The sequence below is a fragment of the Thamnophis sirtalis genome, unplaced genomic scaffold (assembly GCF_051295495.1).
Source record: "Thamnophis sirtalis isolate CommonGarterSnake01/CBP01778 unplaced genomic scaffold, rThaSir2_p1.2 scaffold_5, whole genome shotgun sequence".
NCBI lineage: Eukaryota > Metazoa > Chordata > Lepidosauria > Squamata > Natricidae > Thamnophis > Thamnophis sirtalis.
The window spans coordinates 36,988,047-37,008,703 of NW_028261385.1; the positions used below are offsets into that span (position 1 = coordinate 36,988,047).

At 38.6% G+C, this 20,657-nt stretch overlaps 1 protein-coding gene across 1 annotated transcript in view; it reads left to right on the forward strand.

The window, feature by feature from the left end:
• The window catches only part of MRPS27 (mitochondrial ribosomal protein S27), a 45,811-nt gene extending 25,731 nt beyond the window's left edge, over nt 1-20,080 (forward strand). Inside the window, exons 5-11 of the mRNA XM_014055181.2 lie at nt 4,998-5,112; nt 8,744-8,822; nt 9,978-10,093; nt 10,993-11,095; nt 13,323-13,465; nt 14,698-14,844; nt 19,719-20,080. Coding sequence (XP_013910656.1) covers nt 4,998-5,112; nt 8,744-8,822; nt 9,978-10,093; nt 10,993-11,095; nt 13,323-13,465; nt 14,698-14,844; nt 19,719-19,958 — 943 coding nt within the window. The 3' untranslated portion in view covers nt 19,959-20,080. The remainder of the gene's footprint in view (nt 1-4,997; nt 5,113-8,743; nt 8,823-9,977; nt 10,094-10,992; nt 11,096-13,322; nt 13,466-14,697; nt 14,845-19,718) is intronic.
• Nucleotides 20,081-20,657: the final 577 nt, after the last annotated feature.

The following is a 20,657-nucleotide window of genomic DNA, read 5'->3' on the forward strand; positions in this document are numbered from 1 at the left end:
AAAGAAGGAAGGGACAGTCATTCTCTTTAGAAATTGTGTGCACACAAACAATTCCATTGTCAGTGCTTTCATATCATAGCTTCCTTTCTTGGGAACAGAAGAAAACAACTTGGCTGTGTATCCAACCACTCTATTCACTGAACAACATACCTCTTCTCCCCTTGGTAATATATGTAGCCTTCAGCCATAAGGGACAATTCTGAGAAATTCACTTGACAGTAGTGAAAAGGGATGGTGGCTATAATAATCTGATAAATGTTCTGGAAAGCATGCTCATTCAGATGGAAGAATGTTTCTTGTTGTTAAATAGTGCTGCAGTTTGGCTTCAGGCTGCTTTAGCATCTGTGGATTAGTTCTGTTCATTCATCCTGATCTTCTGCAAAAAAAGGGATATGGACTAAGGCTCCCTGTCATTTAGAAGCAGGGATTCCTAGACCTTGTCATTCATAGATTATATTGATCTTAGAACAATGGCAGAAAATGCTCTAGTTTATAAGATTATTCTGACTTTTACTAGAATCTGTGGAACCATCATAGCTGGACATACTTAGAATTAAAGAAATTTGAAGTCACAAATTAGCTCTGAGTAACAAAGATGAAAGAATATTAGACCTTCTGGCTAATGCCACTCCATGAGTAATGGTTTTTTGCCCCAGATTGTGGCAATATAATTTAAAGTAAAAGAAGTGAAATTTCTATAGCTGCTTTAGAGCAACCAAAATTCAGAAATTCTGGTTGAGTTAGCTACTTGGAGATTGATCAGTAAATTCTAATTTATTTTTACCCAGTTCTAATTTAAAGGCTTCGGTCAGTGGGTCAGACAATTATAAGGTATGGTTTGGAATTTTGTTTTCTGCTATTACAAGTTGTTTTTTGTTATTAAATTGGATGTTTCCTATTTTTAAACTGTTGTCTACCCTGAAAACCTTATGATATAGGCAGAGAATGACTAGGAATACACTCTACAAACTCGCCATGTCACGTTGCTGTCACATGACATTTTGCAACATTTTTCCCATTTGTGGAGCTGGAATGGGTATAGCCTGCGCGTAACGCATCCTGCCCACAGGCTCCCAGTTTGACACTCCTGTTCTAAATATTTTACCATATTTTTCTAGTTTTAAGATTATGGAATGATAAAATCCTTTAGAAATGTAATAAGAGCCTGAGAGTTCATGAAGAAGAATTAGAACATTTAAGATAATTGTACGTTTTTTGTCTTCCTTTTCATAATCCAAGTTTGCAAACCACTGGCATTCATTGTAAAATAGCTCTGTAGCCTTAAACTGTTGTGGTATTTCATCAGTTCAGACAGTGGTATTTTTCTTTTGGTTCACTTTTGGCAATAAATTAAAACTTTCTCTGAGAAAAAAAGTTCATTTGTCTAGATTGTATCCCAGAGATTTTATCATTTGAGCTTGCTTCAAATGGTTTATACTGAACAATTTTAGACTATCCATATTTGGATGCTTCTATCAAAAAAAATATTTCATGCTTGGGACCTACAGTATTTTACAGATTTATCAAAATTTTCTTTAGAATTATCTTCAACTGTGTTTTTATTGATCCTTGGTTATGCAGGTGAAATGTTTTGCAGCCATCCTATATCTTGAATATGAATTTTAGATTGTCATTTACTTTGCCATATACAATTGAAGCCACTTTAACAAAGTACAACTTTACTTTTTACTCTCCAGCTCTCACAAATTAGTTTGAAGTTGACTCCTAATTCTGTTCATTTCTGCTGCCCTCAAAATACTGAGAATGAGTAGGAAATACTACAAGCCTCTCACTTTTCTATCTGGATGACTTACAGGAAAGCTCAACGACTCAAACATCCTGACCCACTAACAAAAATTCCCATCTCCCCAGAAAAATAAACTGTTAGCACCATTTCCCCATTCAGTTATAAATATATATTTCCCCTGTTGAAAAGCTGCCATTACTACTGTTTCTCTTAAAAAGTATCAGCTCTCTTTGGCTGGAAGGATAGCAGGATGATACAGGTAATAAGGACAGGTAGTCCTTACAACAATTCATTTAGTGACTGTTCAAAGTTACAATGGCACTGAAAAAGTGATTTATGACCATTTTTCACAACCACAGCGTTGCAGCATCCCCATAGTCATATGATCAAAGTTTAGATGCTTGGCAACTGGTTCATATTTCATGTTCTCCTTTTTTGCACCACCTCACAAGCAAAGTCAGTGAGGGACGCTGGATTCACTTAACAACCAGGTTACTAACTTATCAACTGCAGAGATTCACTTGTGGCAAGAAAGCTCATAAAATGGGGCAAAACACACTTAACACATGTCTCACTTAACAACAGAAATGTTGGGCTTAACTGTCGTCGTAACCAGAGGAGACTCTGTATTTTTGCAGCCAGATTCTTTTCGATATAATCCTACACATAAGTTGTAAATGTTACCACGAAGACTGTAGAATTGTAAAACACTGTGGAGGATGAAGATAGGGCTCAGTGATCAGGTTGCCTGTGTTTCTTCTCTAGCATAGGTAGGTTGCTGCAGATACTGACCTTGGGGCATGCCTGCCCGCAAGAACTGGAAGGAGTGAGGAAACAACAACAAAGCCAAGGCTAACTGACAGATTTAATGTACAAACACACACACAAAAACAAACAAGGACACAAAAGACTGGGAAGTCTAGAGCCAAGCTAAGAACAGTTCAAGGCATATACAGAGTGAGCTTCAAAGACTGCTTGCATGTTATAATTCCTATCTAGATGCTCTGCTCTTCTTCCCAAGATATAATCAGTCATGGACAATATAAAATAAAGAGAGAGTTGTATTTTATGTTGTTTGATTTTGCGGGAGGAAGTGGTTGAGCAAGATGCTTTCAATTGCCTTGTTTTCTTAGTGTATCCACTTCATTCCTTTGCTGCTGTTGCCATGGCTTATTAGTTTGCCTTCCACTAGGATCACATCCCACAAGTCCTTAGAAGCAGAAGACGACATCTGGAGCGCTTAGAATTCGTTTCCTTGCTCTTCTCATTATTAACTTTTTTCAGTGGAAGCAGCAACCACAAGAAGGAGAAAGTAGCAAACCAGAGCCTAGGCAAAGAGGTGACCGGTAGTGGATCCTTCCTTGAACAGGGAACCCCTCTAGCAACTGCCCCCAAATGTCATCTCTGCAGCTAATGAAATCAATAGATGAAACAGTAGCTTGGTTTTTGTGGTGCATTTTCAACAGCTAATTCAATAAGATTTGATGATGTAGCCCAGGAGTGCCCAACTCAAGGACCAAAGCCCGGATCTGGCCCACAGGGTATTTAGTTCTGGCCCGCAGTGCGTCTGCCAGCAAAAACGGGCTCTTGGGCTCTGTTTTCGGCTACAACCCTCTGCCAGTGAGCTTGGGAGATCTGCATGCTCTGTTTTCACTGGCAGAAGGTTGTAGGAAACTATGGTAGTCGAAAACAGAACTCGAGACCCCATTTCCGCTGGCAGAGTGCTCAAGCCACACAGGCGCCCCTGACAGGAGTGATGTTGAGCTGGCCATGCCCCCCTCTGAGCCCCTCCCGAGGTCAAACATAACCTAATGCGGCCCTCAATGAAATCGAGTTTGACACTCCTGAGGTAGCCTATTTATTTTTCTTCCATTTCGGGTGGTTTTGCCCAACTTTAGCTTCTCAGGTTAAAGTTGAAATCCTTAGCAATCTAGCTTCTTACCCGTCTCTTTGTGCAGTTGAAAAAGCTGTTTTTAGAGCTGCTTTTTTGCACTTCCAGAACAGCTTATTGGAGAGCATTTCTCTACTCTTGAAGAGGGTCCCTAGGGGACCTCTGGTCAAGCAGAAGCTCCTCTAATGATCATACATTACAGAGAACTAATTATTTCAGGGCGGATCCTTCTGCAACCATAACAACATCATTATCACATTAGGATGTTTGCAGAACATCCTCTCTCTGTGTCTCTTGCATTTTGATAGCTGTCAAGTTCCATGTAGTTGAACAATTCAATTTAAGAACATAAATTTCAGAAACACATTCTTTCCTCCAGCCAGTGATAAAAGCATCATCTTGAAAATTGTAAAGAAATCGCCTCCAGGCTGACTTATGCAAGCTAATTAAACATTTGAAATATTTGCTCCCCATGTCTGGGCTATGCTGCCTCCTCTGACACAACTGAACTCTTTTCACCTGCTTGTCACAATGGGGATTAAAAGCAATTCCCAGCTATTCAATACTATCCAGGGAGGATTAAGCAATTATGAAGGCTACTGGTACAAAGTAAAATTGAATGGAATATTTCAGATGGAGGTTGTTTGTTATTTAATTCATCTGAAAAAAAAATAATTGCAGAGGGTGATTGTTTTAATATGAATAATAGTTGGTTTTGATGGTGAGTCCCTGAGGAAGAAAGCTGCTTTGAATCTAGCTTGCTTTTACATGTTTTTTTTTCCCCCTGCAGTTTTTTTTCTGGTGGCTAATTGTGACTTTCTGTTGCATTGTATCTGATTATTCTGTTCATTTACATTTTAGAATTTAAACGGCGCTTCATCTGAAATATAAAGTGAGAATGTGACAAAAGATGTTTTGAACTGCATGTCTCTCAAATGCTGTAATTTTCTTGATGGGCAGAATTGATTGTGATTGCTAGTTGACAGCTGGCGCAATTGGATTGTGAAGTATGAAATGGCCCAAGTAATTAAAACTTTAAAATTAGGAATTTGCAAAATGTTATTTAGATATTTCAAATCCAGATGATTTACATTTTGAATAAAGTAGCTGTTTCAGTGTTTAACTGAGAATTATACGCCTTTAAAAATTAGAAGCATTGGCAGTATTGAGCTGAACCAGTTATGGGTAATAGGGATCACAAATGGACTTAATTATCTCATAAATTGGTACTCTTTAAGTATCAATAAATCTTCCTTTTCATACTGCTTATTTATAATTAATGTACTATACCTTGCAATAAATATACCTTGCAATTCAGCATTAACCTCCATAATTCTAGATGTTTCTGTCATCACTTAGGTTTCGTCACAGCCCTAATTGCTTTTATTTAAGAGACTGGATCATCCACAGCTGGATTAGGAAGTGCCTTAAGTTTGGTGCACAGGATAAAGCTTTGTACACTCTACAAAACAAGGTTTTTAAATTTTATTATATTTTATTTTGCATGTAAAAAAAGGAAACTAACGAGAGAAAAACAAATGTCTTTACAAAATCATACTTTGCTCATGTACTCATCAAAACTAACGTTACATAGGAAATTCTTGACATTTTATTTATTAAATTTATTTATTTATTAAATTTATAGGCCGCCCAATCCCGGAGGACATGTTACACTATTAATTTTTATAACAGTCTTCTTAGCATGCATAAAAAATTGAAAAGAAAAAAAAATGGAAATGTTTATAAACATTATGTGCAATCCAGAATTTGCAGTCCTTATATTGGGCTTCCTGGTGAGAGAAAATCTGGTCCAAACAGAGCAAAAAGGAAGTTGATCAGGCCATTATATAATAGATGAGAGAATCATAAAATTTTTACAACCATGAGTGCATATGACTTCTATTTCCATTTGATTCTTTCCAAACCATTAATACTTAGTTCAAAAGATCCAGAATATCTACAAAAGAGAATAATTCTTTTAGAACAGTATTAATATATGAAATAGCCTAAATAGTTGAATAGAAGGGACCCCTTGGCACAGGGCCACATTAGGTGAGTCTCATATCACGTCAAAACATATTGATTACCATATCTGCAATAATGATCTGTACCCATCTAGTTTTATATATGTATGCAAATGTCCAACTGACACAAAATAGTGATTTTTTATTTAAATATAACTTTAGAATTAGAGAACTGTGATACACAGATACCCAAATAGTCTTCCATTCACATTTGAACACTATAATTCCTTTGTCCATTTCTCTTTATGCTTTTAAATTTCTCAGTATATTCTAACAAGGATTCATAAATAGTTATTGTAGGCTTTATTTGCAAAAACATATTAATCTTTTAGCATAAACGTTTAAAAAGGGGACACATTCTGTAGCACTTAAGCTATATATCTGGATGCCAGGAAATATTGTTATTCAAAAAATTGCTAATACTTGGATTGCAATTACCATGTTTTCCCGAAAATAAGTCAGGGTGTTATTTTCTTTTTACACACAAAATATGGCTTGGGCCAGGGCACCTCCTCTGCCACCGCCCGCCGCCACTGCCATCCCAGCATGGCTTTTTCGGCGGCTTCCAAACTGAGTCTTCTGGCTTTGGCCGCTCTGGGCGTATGCTCTATAGTTGTACGCTCTGCTGACAGCCAGCCCACATCCATAGAGCGTACACCCAGAGCAGCCGCTGCCAGAAGACTCATTTAAAAGCTGCCAAAAAAGCCATGCAGTGGAGGTGCTCTGGCTCTGCGGCGAGAGTTGGGTCAGGGCATCGTGAGACTGGGAGGCGTGCAAGTGGGAGCAGAACAGCCGCTAACGTAATCCCCCTCTCCAGCCGTGCAGAACGCCATTCAATGGCATTTGAAAGGCGGCAAGCTGCGAGAGCTGTGCGGCGGAGAACAGGCACTCACATGGCTTGGCGATACCCCTAGGTCAGTGAATGGTGCTGTGCCCAGCTGGAAAGGGGGTTTGCCGGGTGGCTGCTGTGCCCGGCTCTTTGGGAGTTCGCTCGCAAGAGAGCAGCCATCCGGCAACACACACACCCCTCTTCAGCCAGGCACAGTGCTGCTCACCAACCTAGTGGTATCTCGAAGGCGCCAAGCAACACAATCACCTTTGCCACCCCCACCCCCCAGTTCCCGCGGCTTGGCACCTTTGGGATACTGCTAGGTTGGTGAACGGTGCTCCGCCTGGTTGGAGGTGGAGGGGTTGTCCAGGGGGCTAATTTGCGGAGGAGGGCTTATATTTTTGCCCACCAGAAAAATGTGGCAGTGCCTTATTATCAGGATATGTTGTATTTTCGGGGAAACATGGTATTCAAATAATGAGCATGTCTGATTTCATCTAATTAATGAATGTATCAATAGCAATAGCACTTAGACTTATATACTGCTTTACAGTGCCCTGTCTAAGCAGTTTACAGAGTCAGCATATGGCCCCCAACAATTTGGGTCCTCATTTTACCTTACACGGAAGGATGAAGGCTGAGTCAACCTTGAGCCTGGTGAGATTTGAACTGCCATATTGCAGGTAGTCAGCAGAAGGAGCCTGCAGTACTGCACTCTAACCACTGCCCCACCAAGGCTCTAATATATTCATACATTCCACACTGCATCTGAGTTCCTCAATAAAAGGATTACCTTGCTATTTTAAAATTTAAAGTAAGAGTTATTTTTACTTGGTTTTTTTATAAAGAGCATTAATTAGTTATGCTGAAATTCAGAATAGATACAGCACTTCATTTTATATCCTCTTCCTTTTTTACATATTACGTATATGATCTGGCCCAAGTAAAGAAATACTTTCTTGATTTCAAGAAGAGTAATTTAACCCCTGCTTAGGTCTCTCTCACTGAAATCCATCAGTGAATACCGTTAACACTTTTGCCTAGACTGCGATTAACTTGTGTATTAAGGGATTTGATAAATAGCTTGATTTATTTAATCAGACTGCACACACTACAGCAGGGGTGTAAAACTCATGGCGCTATCATGTGACGTATCAGGACTTTCCTCCCCTTCGCTAAACATAGCATGGGCGTGGCCAGTATGTGACACATCCGTTCCATTGGCTGGAGGTTTGACAGCCCTGCGCTACAGTAAGCATTTAACGGAATGATTTCTATTTAACTGAAAACTGTTTTGAACAAAAACAGAAATATCTGTCTGAGCCACTTGCCTGTGCTCCAAGAGCCACATTCCTTGAAGTACTGTCTTATGCTTTTGTCTGGCACTCATGTTAGATTTTTGAGGTCTCCTGCTTCAGCAGTACAAAGATACTTCAATGTCAATGTGCAATTAAAGGAAATGGTTCTTATTGCTAAATATTTTGAAGGCTTGGATGAAAGGATAAAGGAACATGTTCTTCTTTCCTGGTGTGCCAAAGCTTAGCAGGAAACAAAAGGAAATGGCAGAAATTTCAGACTACCATCTCTCCTTAGCTTGGAAGGCAAAGGCCATTTATATAGTGTGTGTTGGAGAATATAATACGTGTCCCTGTGAGAGCTCATGTCTGTGATTAATGAAAAATAAGAGTACTAATTTCCCCGTAAAAGTTCACAAGTAGAAAGTGGCTGGGTACATTCACGTAGCCAGATGGTTATGTGTCCTAATCTCCAATGATAAAAAGAAAACATAACATGAGGTCTGCTGGATGTATAGTTCAGCCTCTCTTCTTGATTAAAAGATTAGCTTAATGGAAGGGAGGTGGGAAAGCTGTCATGGATTTCCTGAAGCATAAGTCAATTAATGCTGCCTCAGCTGAAGTAGCATTTTTCAAACTTGGTAACTTAAAAGATGTGTGGGCTTCAGCCCCAGAATGCCGGGAGCTGAAATGTACCAAATTTAATGTTGCCAAGTTTATAAAACACTGATCCTGTGCTAGCCAGCGGGTACAACAACTGTTTTCTTCCAGCACAAGCTGCTCTGCAAATTCTTTCTTATGTTCCCATGTCCAGCTATGAAAGCGAAAACGAGCGGAATGCATACTGATAGACAGCTCTTTAGATTTGCTCAGCCATGTCATGCATTCAGGCCACTATTCAGAAGTACTAGAAGTACGGCATTAACACAACTTTGTTCTCTTTTCATTTTTTTCCAGGTCCAGTTTGGAATAATTCCAGATAGTTTTACCTTCAATTTATTATTGGATTCTTTTATAAAAGATGAGAATTACGAAAGTAAGGAACAAATATTTATTGAGCATTAGGTATTATGTATATTTCAAGTGTTTCACCCTTAATGTGTATTATGCATTTCTATCTTCCTGGACATGGCCATTTTGGAGCCTATTTCTTTATAACTAATTTGCCATGATTTTAGGAATAGATTTTTTTTTTTAAAAAGGAAAGGGATAATAGAAGTAAAGCAGGTGGCAAGACTGTATGCAATGACTGAATTCTTCTCATAAAAAGATATATAGATGGTCCTCAAAATATAAACATTTGTTTAGTAACTGTTCAAAGTTACAGCTCTGAAAACGTACAACTGATTTTTGCCCCAGAATCCCTGCAATTACATGATTAAAATTTGGGCAACAAAGTTAGGGATATTAAATTAAACCAGAATAAAAGTGCAAGTGGTGCAAGTTCATTTCATATGTTGTAAGTATCTCCCCATCATTTTGCACTTCCAAATTGACTTTTTAAATATTACTGAAAGAATTAGATCAAGTTGTAAAAGTTAGCAGATATTTCAACAGAATATTCTACCATTCTGCAGTTTTAGGAATTCAACTTCCCTTTGCCAAACCAGCTTTCTTTTTTTCAGGTTGTGGGAAGGCCATAATATCATGAATAGGGAACAGAATTGAATTTTCATTCCAATATCTTCCATACTAGAAACAGTATAACAATGAGTAAATGGGACTTCTCTTGGAGGGATTGCGTGATCAGTTTATAATGAATTTTGGATGTGATCACCTGGATTCTAGAAAAGACAAATCAAGATGTATGCCCAGGAATAAAGCTGAACAGCAGGAAAATTAAAAACTTCAAAATCAGATGACAATGATAGTTTAGGTAAAGAAAACCAAAATATTTCTCTTTCCTTAATTTATAAATCTGATAAATGGTATTAGTATAGGTATTTAATTTGGATATTAAAAGTATTAATGTGTGAATTCAGTCAAGTATATACTGTATATATCAGTTATGAAATGATATTAATTTTACATTCTCTTTCTTTCCCTATAAAGTCACTGGGATTTTTAATTATTTGTTTATGTCATGTTAATCTGAAATAAACATATGTTCATTTCTATAAATACATTGGTGGGATAATTATTGTAATATATTTTAAGCAACCATTTTAATGCTTGTTTTTATTGTTTTTAGATGCTATGGCTGCAGTGACTGAGATAATGATACAGGAAGATTTTACTAAGGTGTCTACCCAACTTCTCTCTCTTTATACCATGTACAAATATTTGGCAACCAAATCAGAACTTACGGTAAGCTACTTGCATAATGAAACGTTTGTGGTTATGACTAAAGAATAATATGATTCAAAAGCCGCATGTCTGTACTTTCAAAATATGATTTAAAGCCAAGTTGAAGACATTTAGTGTTTTTAGGTGTAATTTAAGTTGCCAAGCTGTGCCAGCTGGTATATGGCCCTTGGTTGACCCCTTGGTTACTCTTCCTTCTCCCCAAACATCTTGTTTTCATAGTTGTTTTAAAAAAAAAACCGAACTAAAAAAATAGTCTTGTGTAAAAAAAAATCCTGAAAAAATATACTCTCTTCCTAAACTCAGTGAAGCTCAGTTTGTATCTGAGATTTTAAAGAAGTCTTATATTTACATCCACAAGTGAAGGAAGTTGCTGTTTTGTGCCTGTCGCTGTTTTCGCATTGCTGTCCGCGTTCTCTGTGGGACGGAGAACAGGTATAGCGAGAAAGGGAGGAAAGAAGGGAAAAGAAAGAAAAGAAACGCTTCCAAGTTGAAGTTAGTTCCACATGACATTATGGACATGCCACAAGTTGTCATAGCAACAGTTTAGAACTGCTTTGACGTGAGTTCATCCATGTTTTCTTTTTTGAACTTCAGAGCAGGGGTGTCTAACTCTGGCAACTTTAAAATTGTGGCGTTCCCCAAATTGGCTGTGGAATACTGGGAGTTGAAGTTCATAGGAGTCTAGTTTACAGCCCTGATATTCCCTGAAGGCTACCTACCCAAATATTAACTAGCCTGCTTAGAGTTCAGCAAGTCCTCAAATGATACCTAAACAAGAGCCCTGCCACTTGCTGAAGCACAATACAGATAAGAGAGATACTTTGGTTAACAGAGAATTGGGAGGGCTGTATAACACTTTTCGGCTTTCACATTTTTCACGCAATATTTCCTATTTTCAGTGGGAAGAAGAGAAAAATCTTGGAGCATCTCTGTTGTTAGTGGGCCTCAAGCAGACTAACACTATAGGATTTAGTTCTCAGCTATATGGTCTTGCCCTTCTTGGTAAGTTTTAACAAATATTTAATTAAAAAATATTTCTGAATTGCTTTATTGGTTCGTTTGGAGTAAATGGAATTTCTTCAATTAAGTACTATTATGCCTTGATGCAATACAAAATAAAAACTAAATCAAGTTAAGCATATTGGCAGTCAGTCCACATAATGCAAAATTCACCTGGCTGGCCAATGTCCCACTGAATATTTGAAAAGCCTAAAAGGTAGGATCTATCTTTCTGTCATCCTCTCAACCACCTTCCCACAAAAACATTCATCTGAAAAAGGGGATAAGTGGTAACAAGTAAGCATTATTCTTTAGTTATATATGAGGAAGTCTGTTGCTATTTTCTAATTAGAGCCCCAAGATTTTCTATGTAACATTATAGATTCCTTTGCTGAACCCTCAAATTCACTTACTAAGAACATTACTAGGTATTGGTTTAAAGCTGAAGAGGGCCTGGACCCACCTTTAACTGGGGCCAGACTGCTCAGAGAAAGATATATTTGAAATGTCTTCCTTGTAGCCCAGTTTCCTTAAAAATTCTACTTGTACGTGTGGGAAGTTATTTCTGTAAAATCAATTATTATTTAGTATGTATTAGGAACCATAAATTAACATTTAAAGAAGAGAGAATGTTCCCTCTAGGGTAGTCTCTAATCCTTCTATTCATTCTGGCATTTATCTTTTGATTAAAATTCAGCATACAATGTCTGAATTCCCTCTATTTCAGTGTCTTTTATATTTTACAATGGCTTTATTGTATCCATTAAAATTCCCTATGAATAGCTGTTAATTGGCATACTACCTTCAGGTGAGAGAGAGGCTTTATCAAAAAGTGTTAGATAGATACCCTTCTGCATGCATTGTTTCTCAGCTGTGATAAGAGCGAAGATGACACATCAGGATTAGATGCTGAACCTGATTTTACCTTATGGTACAGTTTAAAAAGTGGCAGTAGAGATCAAAATCATAAACCAATTAGCATCACATTTTTATCCCACTTCGGTTATCCTTTTAAAAATCTGTCTTTGATTAGCGTTATTCAAATCTTTAAAATACATCCCTGAACAGTTTAAAAAGGAATTGGCTTTAGCAAATCGCTTTACTTCTGTAGACAAAAGATTCACCTGAACATTCTGAAGGTCAGAAGCTATTTTCTGTTGTGCTATATGCATTTTGCAATTATGCCAGATCTAATGGAATATATTTGTAAAAAGAATAAAAGATGATCATTTATTTATGAAATGTATATGCTGCCCATTTCACTTTCAAGCAACATTCACTTGCATGCAGGGACCCCTTTTTAGTTATATTGGTGATTAGAGGTGGAGACCCTGTGAGAGCTGTATGCAATGAAATTTCACTTTAATGTATGCCGATTAGTGTACATTCAAAGTGACAATAGTCTAAGTCTATACCTGGCTTATAATATTACTGTATATTTTAATTTTCCAATGTTTGTAATTGTTTTTTACTTTATTTTAAATCTGTTTACCACCCAAAGTCACTAGTTGAGATGGGAACTGTATCAATCAGTCAAATAAATAAATAAGAATATAGAACTTAATCTCAACCAGGCCAAGAAATACTTATTGAAACCAGACACTCTTTCCAAGAAGAACTATGCAGATGTTGTTTCAACATTGTTTAAAAGCCCTTTTGGTGAATTGTAGAGAACTATGAAAGGAAAGGGAGACACTCAAAAGCATTCTGAATGGATTTCTTGACCATCCCTCTGGGAATTTTGTGTCCCCGACCCCCGAGCTGCGGATTGGTACCAGTTCATAGCCCATTGGGAACCGGGGTGTGCAAATGGCGTGTGAGCGCACAAAGCTTCATTTGTGCATGCCCGGGATCTAGGTTGCTTGCAAAAGCATACCCTCCCACTCCTCCCCACCACTGCTGCCACCCTCACTGTCACCGCTGCTGGTCTGAAAGGTTGGGGACGGCTAATATACAGTACCTCATTCCTGCTTTGAATCTAACTGCAATAATAGAGGAGGAGATTTTGTTGTTATTATGGCCTACATAGAAGAAGGTGTTAAACTATTCCTTTCCATATGCTATAATTTCAGTTAAATTTTCTGCCAACCCACTAGGACTCCATATTCATTTTATAAAGAAAATGCTGACATACTTTCTAGTATCATATTCATCACCACATCTTTTTGATCCCATGCGTTAGCTGTGTTTTCTGGTTTAAGCAACAGAGTAAATAGCTGTTAAATCACAGGTAAAGTGGAGCTACAGAAAGGATTGCGAGCTGTTTACCACCTAATGCCGCTCATGTGGACCCCGGGATATCTGAACAGAGCCTTGAAAGTAATGGAGGATGTGGCCTTGCTTCCTGAAGATGTGAAGCTTTGCCAGGAAGCAGTAAGTGAAAACACATTTAACCAAATGTGTCCTGATCTATTTGGGACTCAGCAGCTGGGTCGCTACTATTCTTGGCACTGTTTTATATAGGTTGAATATGCATTGAAGTATTTCTTCAATGAATACTAATGTATCAACTGGGACTAAGAGTGTCATACAACCTTGGGCGTGGTGGTGGTGGATGAAAGTGCTACCTCTGCTTTTTCAGCTTTTCAATTGTTCTTTTAAATTCTGTTTTAATTGTGTTTATTAATTATTAAAAACTATGGCTTTTATATGATTTTATTTATTTATTATTTGCAAATTGTCAGAATCATGTCAGAATGATGGGTAGTACAGAAGATAGATAGATAAATAAATGATTTATCCTTTAGAGAGAAAAAATTTCCAGAAAGCCCAAATAAATTCTTTCTTCACCCTTACCTGATTGCTGCTTCTGCTTCTGACAGTTATTGATAATGCAACTGATCTTTCCTATTCCTTGAGTCTAGTAACTCTTCCCGCAGTGCTGAGGGGTATCAACTTCTGGAAAACACATTCAAAAACTCATAATACAGAGCCATTCAAATTTCCATCCAGACAGGCCTTTCGTTTACCTGTTATCAAAGAAAGGGCACAGGTACACGATTCTGTTGAAAATCATAGGCAACATGATATCGAAGCCTTCTGTTTCCAAAACAGGAATTCAGATAGAAATTATATAACATAATACATTGTAATCTCTTCTTGCAATTGTTGCAAAGATTCGAACTATTATCAGCAAAGAGCATCTGTGATTTATTTGGAGTCAATAATAAAATCAATAATAATTTCAGAAAGGCCTGGTCTGCTTCATCAAATAGCAGTCTTCAACCATTACACAAACATGAAAAAAACCAAACATTCGTAAAATTTTCATTCTTTTAAAACTATTTTGGTCGTTAAATATTTGTTATATATTGGTGTTTTATATTTTCAGTTTATGTGCTTTCCATAATGTTAAGCCCTTTTCTGCAGTTAAAACCACGTGTTTTGGAAAAAACCAAAACCAAAAATTAAGGTATTACATCCTATTTTCAATCCATTCTGTTGTTCAGATTTAATTCTTAACTTTCGTTCGGCTTTTAATTTTAATGTTATGTTCACAAAATGTTAAGAAAGATGCACAAACTCTGAAAAGAAACCCACACACATAACACTTTTTAATGTTATTTTAAGCCATCCACGACATTTTTTGCTCTTTTGCTGCAAAGGTTGATGTTCTGGCAGACATTTTGCACCCAGCACCTGAGCCCGAGGTTTCTCCAGAAGACCCCAAGGATTCAGAAGAAGCACCAAAGCAGATACCGCCAGAAGAAAATGAGGCGCTTCGTCTGCCTGAATACCTAAACCGTTTCAAGGTATGCAGTTTCCTTCCACTTCTGGGTTTTTTCCCCTCCTGAAGAAATAAGACTTCATGGCTACCCCACTAGTAATAGCACCAAGTTCTTTGGTATTGGTGCTGAGCTACATTCTTACTGTTTCAGACAGGAAAATCATGTTCAGTTCATTTTCCTATTACCTGGTTGCTGAGAATCTGTTTTTGCTTTTCACACCTGCCTTAATAAGTGAAACTCCTAATAATTAAAATGCAATGTCACTCCTAACCTCATGTCCTTTGCATCATATATCTACTGGAAAGTTTCCCCGTAATTCTGATTACATTATCGGATATAGAAAATGTGTATCACAGCATCATATTTATTCTTTTTAGATCCTCATCATCTCAGAATGCTTTAGATTTATTAGCTTCCTTCCTTTTACTAATAATTGAATGACCTCTTTATGTAAGTGATTACATAGAGCTGATATAGCTTAATGGTTAGAATGTTGGACTACACCTCTTAGATAAAGACCCAAGTTGAAGGTCCGTTTGCTAAAGGACTTAAAAATGTTATCTAAATCTAATTTCTTCATACAGTAGATTCTGTATGGTTTCTCCTATGTATACTGTCATCTCCTAAGAAAGGCTAGATATACTGTACTCCATACTGTATATCTTTTAAGGCAGAGGTGTCAAACTGAATTTGATTTAGGGCTGCCTCAGGGTTGTGTTTGACCTTGGGGTATTGGGGCGGCGTGCCTGGAGGGGGCCTGGCCAGCTCAACATCACTTATCAAGGCTCTGTTTTCAGCCGTGACAGCTTTATACTGCCTTCTGCCAGCTAAAACGGAGCCCAGGCAAGCCATGCACAACCTCCCTGAGCTCTGTTTTTGCTGACAGAGGGCTGCAGGTCATTGCGGCCAAAAATGGAGCCTGGGAGAGCCACGCACAGCCTTCCTGATCTCTATTTTCGCTGGGAGTGGCATCACGGGCTGGTTCTTCATTGTTTTTAGGGCAGCCCTGTGGGCCAGATATAAGCACCCCACGGTCTGGATCTGGCCCATGTGCCTTGAGTTTGACACCCCTTTATTAAGGGCTCAATAGAAATCTAAATAATCAGAAATCACCAGGATTGAGAAAGGATTGTAAAATACTGAATGTTTTATCAGTGACCTAAAATATCTGCTTCCGCGCGCACAAAGTCCAGCTGACTGGCTCACGTGTGGCACAGGCACACAGAAGAGGAGCCAGCAAGGCCGTGTGTCCCATGCAGGATGGTCTTGCGTGCCGCTTCTGGCATGTGTGCCATAGATTCACCACCATGGCATGAGGGCATTAAATTAAACCAAAAGAGTAAAGGTGGCAAAAGTCCCAAGTCCTAATATGCATCCAAAGATTAGGACAAAGAAAGCAGAACATAAAGGAGAATTGGAGACTAGGAGGAGTTTTACACAATACCAAATATCAGTAGATCAGAATGCTGCTACTTCTGCACTAATACATGGCGATGGTGAAAGAAATAGGGAGAACTAGAGATCCCAATTCAGGAAAACAAAGACAAATATGAAGTGATGGGTATCATTGAAACATTGGGATGATAGTCATGATTGGCACGTAGCCATGGCAGTCTTTAGTTTATTCAAAAGTAATAGGCCCAAGAGGAAAGAGGGAGGGATGCTACACGGTACATGAAAGAAAAATGTACTTGAACAGAAATTCAGCAGAGCATGTTGATAGGATCTGGGAATAATGAGAGAGAGAGAGAAAATGACACCACTTTGGGAGTTTTATATAGACCACCAGGGCAAGCAGAAAAATAAATAAATGACGCCTTTCTGCATCTGGTAACCAGTTTTCAAAGATGTATGAAGTAACGATGTCGCTTAGTTTTCCGTTATTTTGATAATCTGATGGGAATCTAAGTTTGCCAAGAGTTAGAGGTCCAAATTATTCTTGCCCTCCCTTACTGAGAGCTCCATTGGGCAGAAGGTGGAAAAAACAACTGGGAAATTCTACAAAATGGTATATTACAAGTGCAGACTCAAACAATTCCCACAAGAAAGAAAAACAGGAAAGAGGCCAACATGAATATATGCAGAATTCTCTAAAACATAAAAGGAAAAATAGGATGGAAGGAGGGGGACGTACCTGAAGAAGATTGCAAGATGGTCTTCTAAAATTATAGGAACTCTGTTAGAATAGTCAAATTTCAGAATGAGCTAAGCTTGCAGGAGATATAAAAATAATGAGTGTTCTTGGGTATGCAGAACTACTTGACTCCTGTTTTTGTGACTGTCTTCCGTTAGAAGGGGAATGGAGCCTTAAGTGGTCAGCATTATGCCACGAGAAATAAGGGGAAACTGCAGTATAAGATAGGCAACAGAGAAATAAACTAAATTAAACCAGGGCCAGATAGATTACGGAAGATACTAAGCAAAGGCCATTTCAAAGCAATTTTACTAATATTTGAGAACACTAGGAGTAAAATTTCAGAAGCTGAGAGGAGATCAAATGTCATCTTCATTTTACAAAAGAGAAACTATAAACTACCAGCCTTCAGTCCATCTGAATCAATGAGAGTTATATTTGGGTGATTCAACTATTCTCTTGAACTCCTGGCAGAATTAAAGGTCACGTATTAAGTGAATGATAGAAAATGAGTAATAATACATTTCTACAAAGAATTAAGAGTCCTTTATTTAGTAGGTTGCGGTCTAAAAAATTTAGAAGACTGGTTTACTGTGCATCTTATTTGACCGTATTACTTTAATTAGTTATTAATTAATCGGCTGTGACCAGGGGGGGGCATTTGCCCAGGTTCGCCTGGTGCACCAGTTGCGTCCCTACCTGAACCGGGAGGCCCTCGCAACAGTCACTCGTGCCCTTGTGACCTCAAGACTGGACTACTGCAATGTGCTCTACATGGGGCAGCCCTTGAAGAGCATTCGGAGACTTCAGCTTGTCCAGAATGCAGCCGCGCGAGCGATTGTGGGTGCACCTCGGTACACCCACGTTACACCTATCCTCCGCGAGCTGCACTGGCTGCCTATTGGTCTTCGGATACGCTTCAAGGCGCTAGTCGTCACTTATAAAGCCCTACATGGTATTGGACCTGGGTACTTAGAGACCGCCTGCTGCCAATTACCTCCAATAGACCGATTAGATCCCACAGATTAGGCCTCCTCCGAATTCCATCCACTGGCCAATGCCGACTGGCGACCACCCAGAGGAGGGCCTTCTCTGTGGCAGCTCCGGCCCTCTGGAACAAGCTCCCCGTGGAGATTCGGACCCTCACCACCCCCCAGGCTTTCCACAAAGCCCTTAAAACCTGGCTGTTCCAACAGGCCTGGGGCTGATGAGTTCCTGTCCCCGCTCAAATGGTGTGCCTGTTGAGTTGTTTTTAAACTGTGGTATTGTTTGTCCATGTCTTTTTTTCCCTATTTGTATCCTTTATCTCCCCCCCACCCCCTGACTTGGGTTGTGAGCCGCCCTCAGTCCCTTCTGGGGAAAGGGCGGCATAGAAATATAATCAATTCAATTCAATTCAGTTTAGTTTATTGATTATCCCATAGGCCATATCAAAATACAAATTCCAAGCGAAATGATTAATAAAATTCTATCAAAACAATTTAAAATGAAATTGGCATAAAATACAATGATTTAATTTATAGATAAGTAACATCAGATAAAATTGTATTTCAGTATTACCCCTAAAAATCTACCAACATTATTAAATATCATTCTTATTAAAAGCTAATGCCGGCTAATCCTTAGGTTAATGAATTATATTAATTCATTTACTGTAAGTATCTTTACTGGGAAAAAAATACACATGGAATTTTAAAATTGCCAGTGTTCAAATTTTCTGAGATAGTTTTCTTCTCATTCTCTGGGGTGTTTCTCTTTTAAGGCAATTAAGTTGCCTTCTGAACATCAAGCTGTCCTATAAAATATCCCTAATTACAAATGACCCTGCATCTTAAAGCACTTAAGTAGATTTTTTTTTTTTAATGATTCATCAGTGCAGTGTGTTGCAAGAAATACTGCACCATCTATTTGATGATGGAATGTCCTGTCTGGCCAAGGTCCCTCCTTTCAGCCCACTCTTCTATACCCCGGAGGCAGGATGAAAGCATTTTCAACAGCTGCTTACACAGAGCTGAGCATAACTTCAAAATCACCTTTAAAGAAAAGGCCATATATAGGAATCTACAGCGCAATAGCATAGAGAAGCTGGGATCTCTTCATTATACAATTAATACTTTAATTATTCCCATCTGTTAGCTGTAAAGTTGGCTGAAGTAACTTGGCATAAGTCTTTGCCTCAGCAGGGTGCCTAAGGGTGGGACCAGAGAACTCTAAAACATTGGCATGGCTGGCAAGCCATTTGACAATTTTAGGGCAATGAGCTTTTGTTAAGCTTTGTTAATGCTTTTAGAAGCTCAGCCTATTCCAGTACTTAGCCAAACGAAAAACTAATAAATTTGGTCTCTGCTTTGTATTACTAAATAATATATTTTGGATTTTTTTTAAAAAAAAAAGCTATATGTCATTGTATATGTTTATGTATTGGATTTATAGGGCTTTCCAATTCAAACAATGTGAATCTGGAAGAGTAGATTACAGCAAAAAAACAAAGATTAAACAAACACAAACAACAACAATACCCCATCGCATAATGCTAAAAAGCCTATCCAATATCTGAAATATAAACCATTTGCTTCATTTTTCCTTTTGGGAAAGGCTGAATGCTCATTTATTGTGGCCAGGGCGATTTCCCAAGAATAAATATGAATCAGCTGTAGTAGGCCTACTTACAAAATGTGAAATTCCAGTTCCAACGGAAGAAAAGATTATATGGCCCAGATTCACTGTTTCTTTTTCTTTCTCCCTCTTATGCCTACCGTGACAGGAGCTGAATTCTAAACTCCACTCCCTTGGCAAGGTGGAATCTAGGAAGCTGCTAACCCTGACAACTCAACTTGTTGAAGAGAAACTACCAGCCTCTGAAGAGGAAGACATTACAAAATACAAAGAGAAACTTGAGGAGTGGGAGAAAGAAAAAACGATGCTGATTGAAAGGGAGCAAGAAATGAAAGAAAAAGCTAAGGAAATGATGGAAATTAGAAAAAAGGCAAATGCAGCCACATGATGCTTTTTGCTGACAGACGTCCATTATGCCTCAGATTGTCTTGGCAATAAACAGAGTCTCATCCCGTCTTGTACCTTATACAAACTTGGCCTGTCCACACATTAAATCTTTACACAATCCAAGCTGTATGTCATCCACTTCTCCAAAATCTATTATTACTACTGTTCCTCTGAAAGTATATACATTACCTCTGTTGTGTCTGAGAACAAAGGTTTGTCATTTTATCAAATAGTTCCAAATAGTTCCTTTCTGAAATATTGAGGTGAGCCGTGGTGGGTTGAAAATCACGTTCCAACCAGTACGGTTGGAACGGGGCCAGCGGCATCCTCATGGATGAGCGCAGTGTGCATGCACACACGCACAGTGTGTGCATGCGTTCAAGCGCCTCCGGGATGCTCCAGCTGCTCCGCGGAGTGTTACGGAGGCGCTGTATGCACCATGCGCCTGTGTGGAAGCGCAGAAGCCTTTAAACTCCGGTAAGGAGCTCAGGTGGGCGGGCAGGCCCTCTGGAGCACCGTACTGAAACGGTATCAGGTGCTCCAGGCTGGCTCTGGTACTCCTGTCTGCAACCCACCACTGGTGGTGAGATAGTACATTCAGAAGAACCATTTCATTGTCAGCTTGTGCTATTTTTTTTATGATAGTTACTGACAAGAATTGCTGATATTTTAGAAATCAGAGAAAACAATAAATGTAATT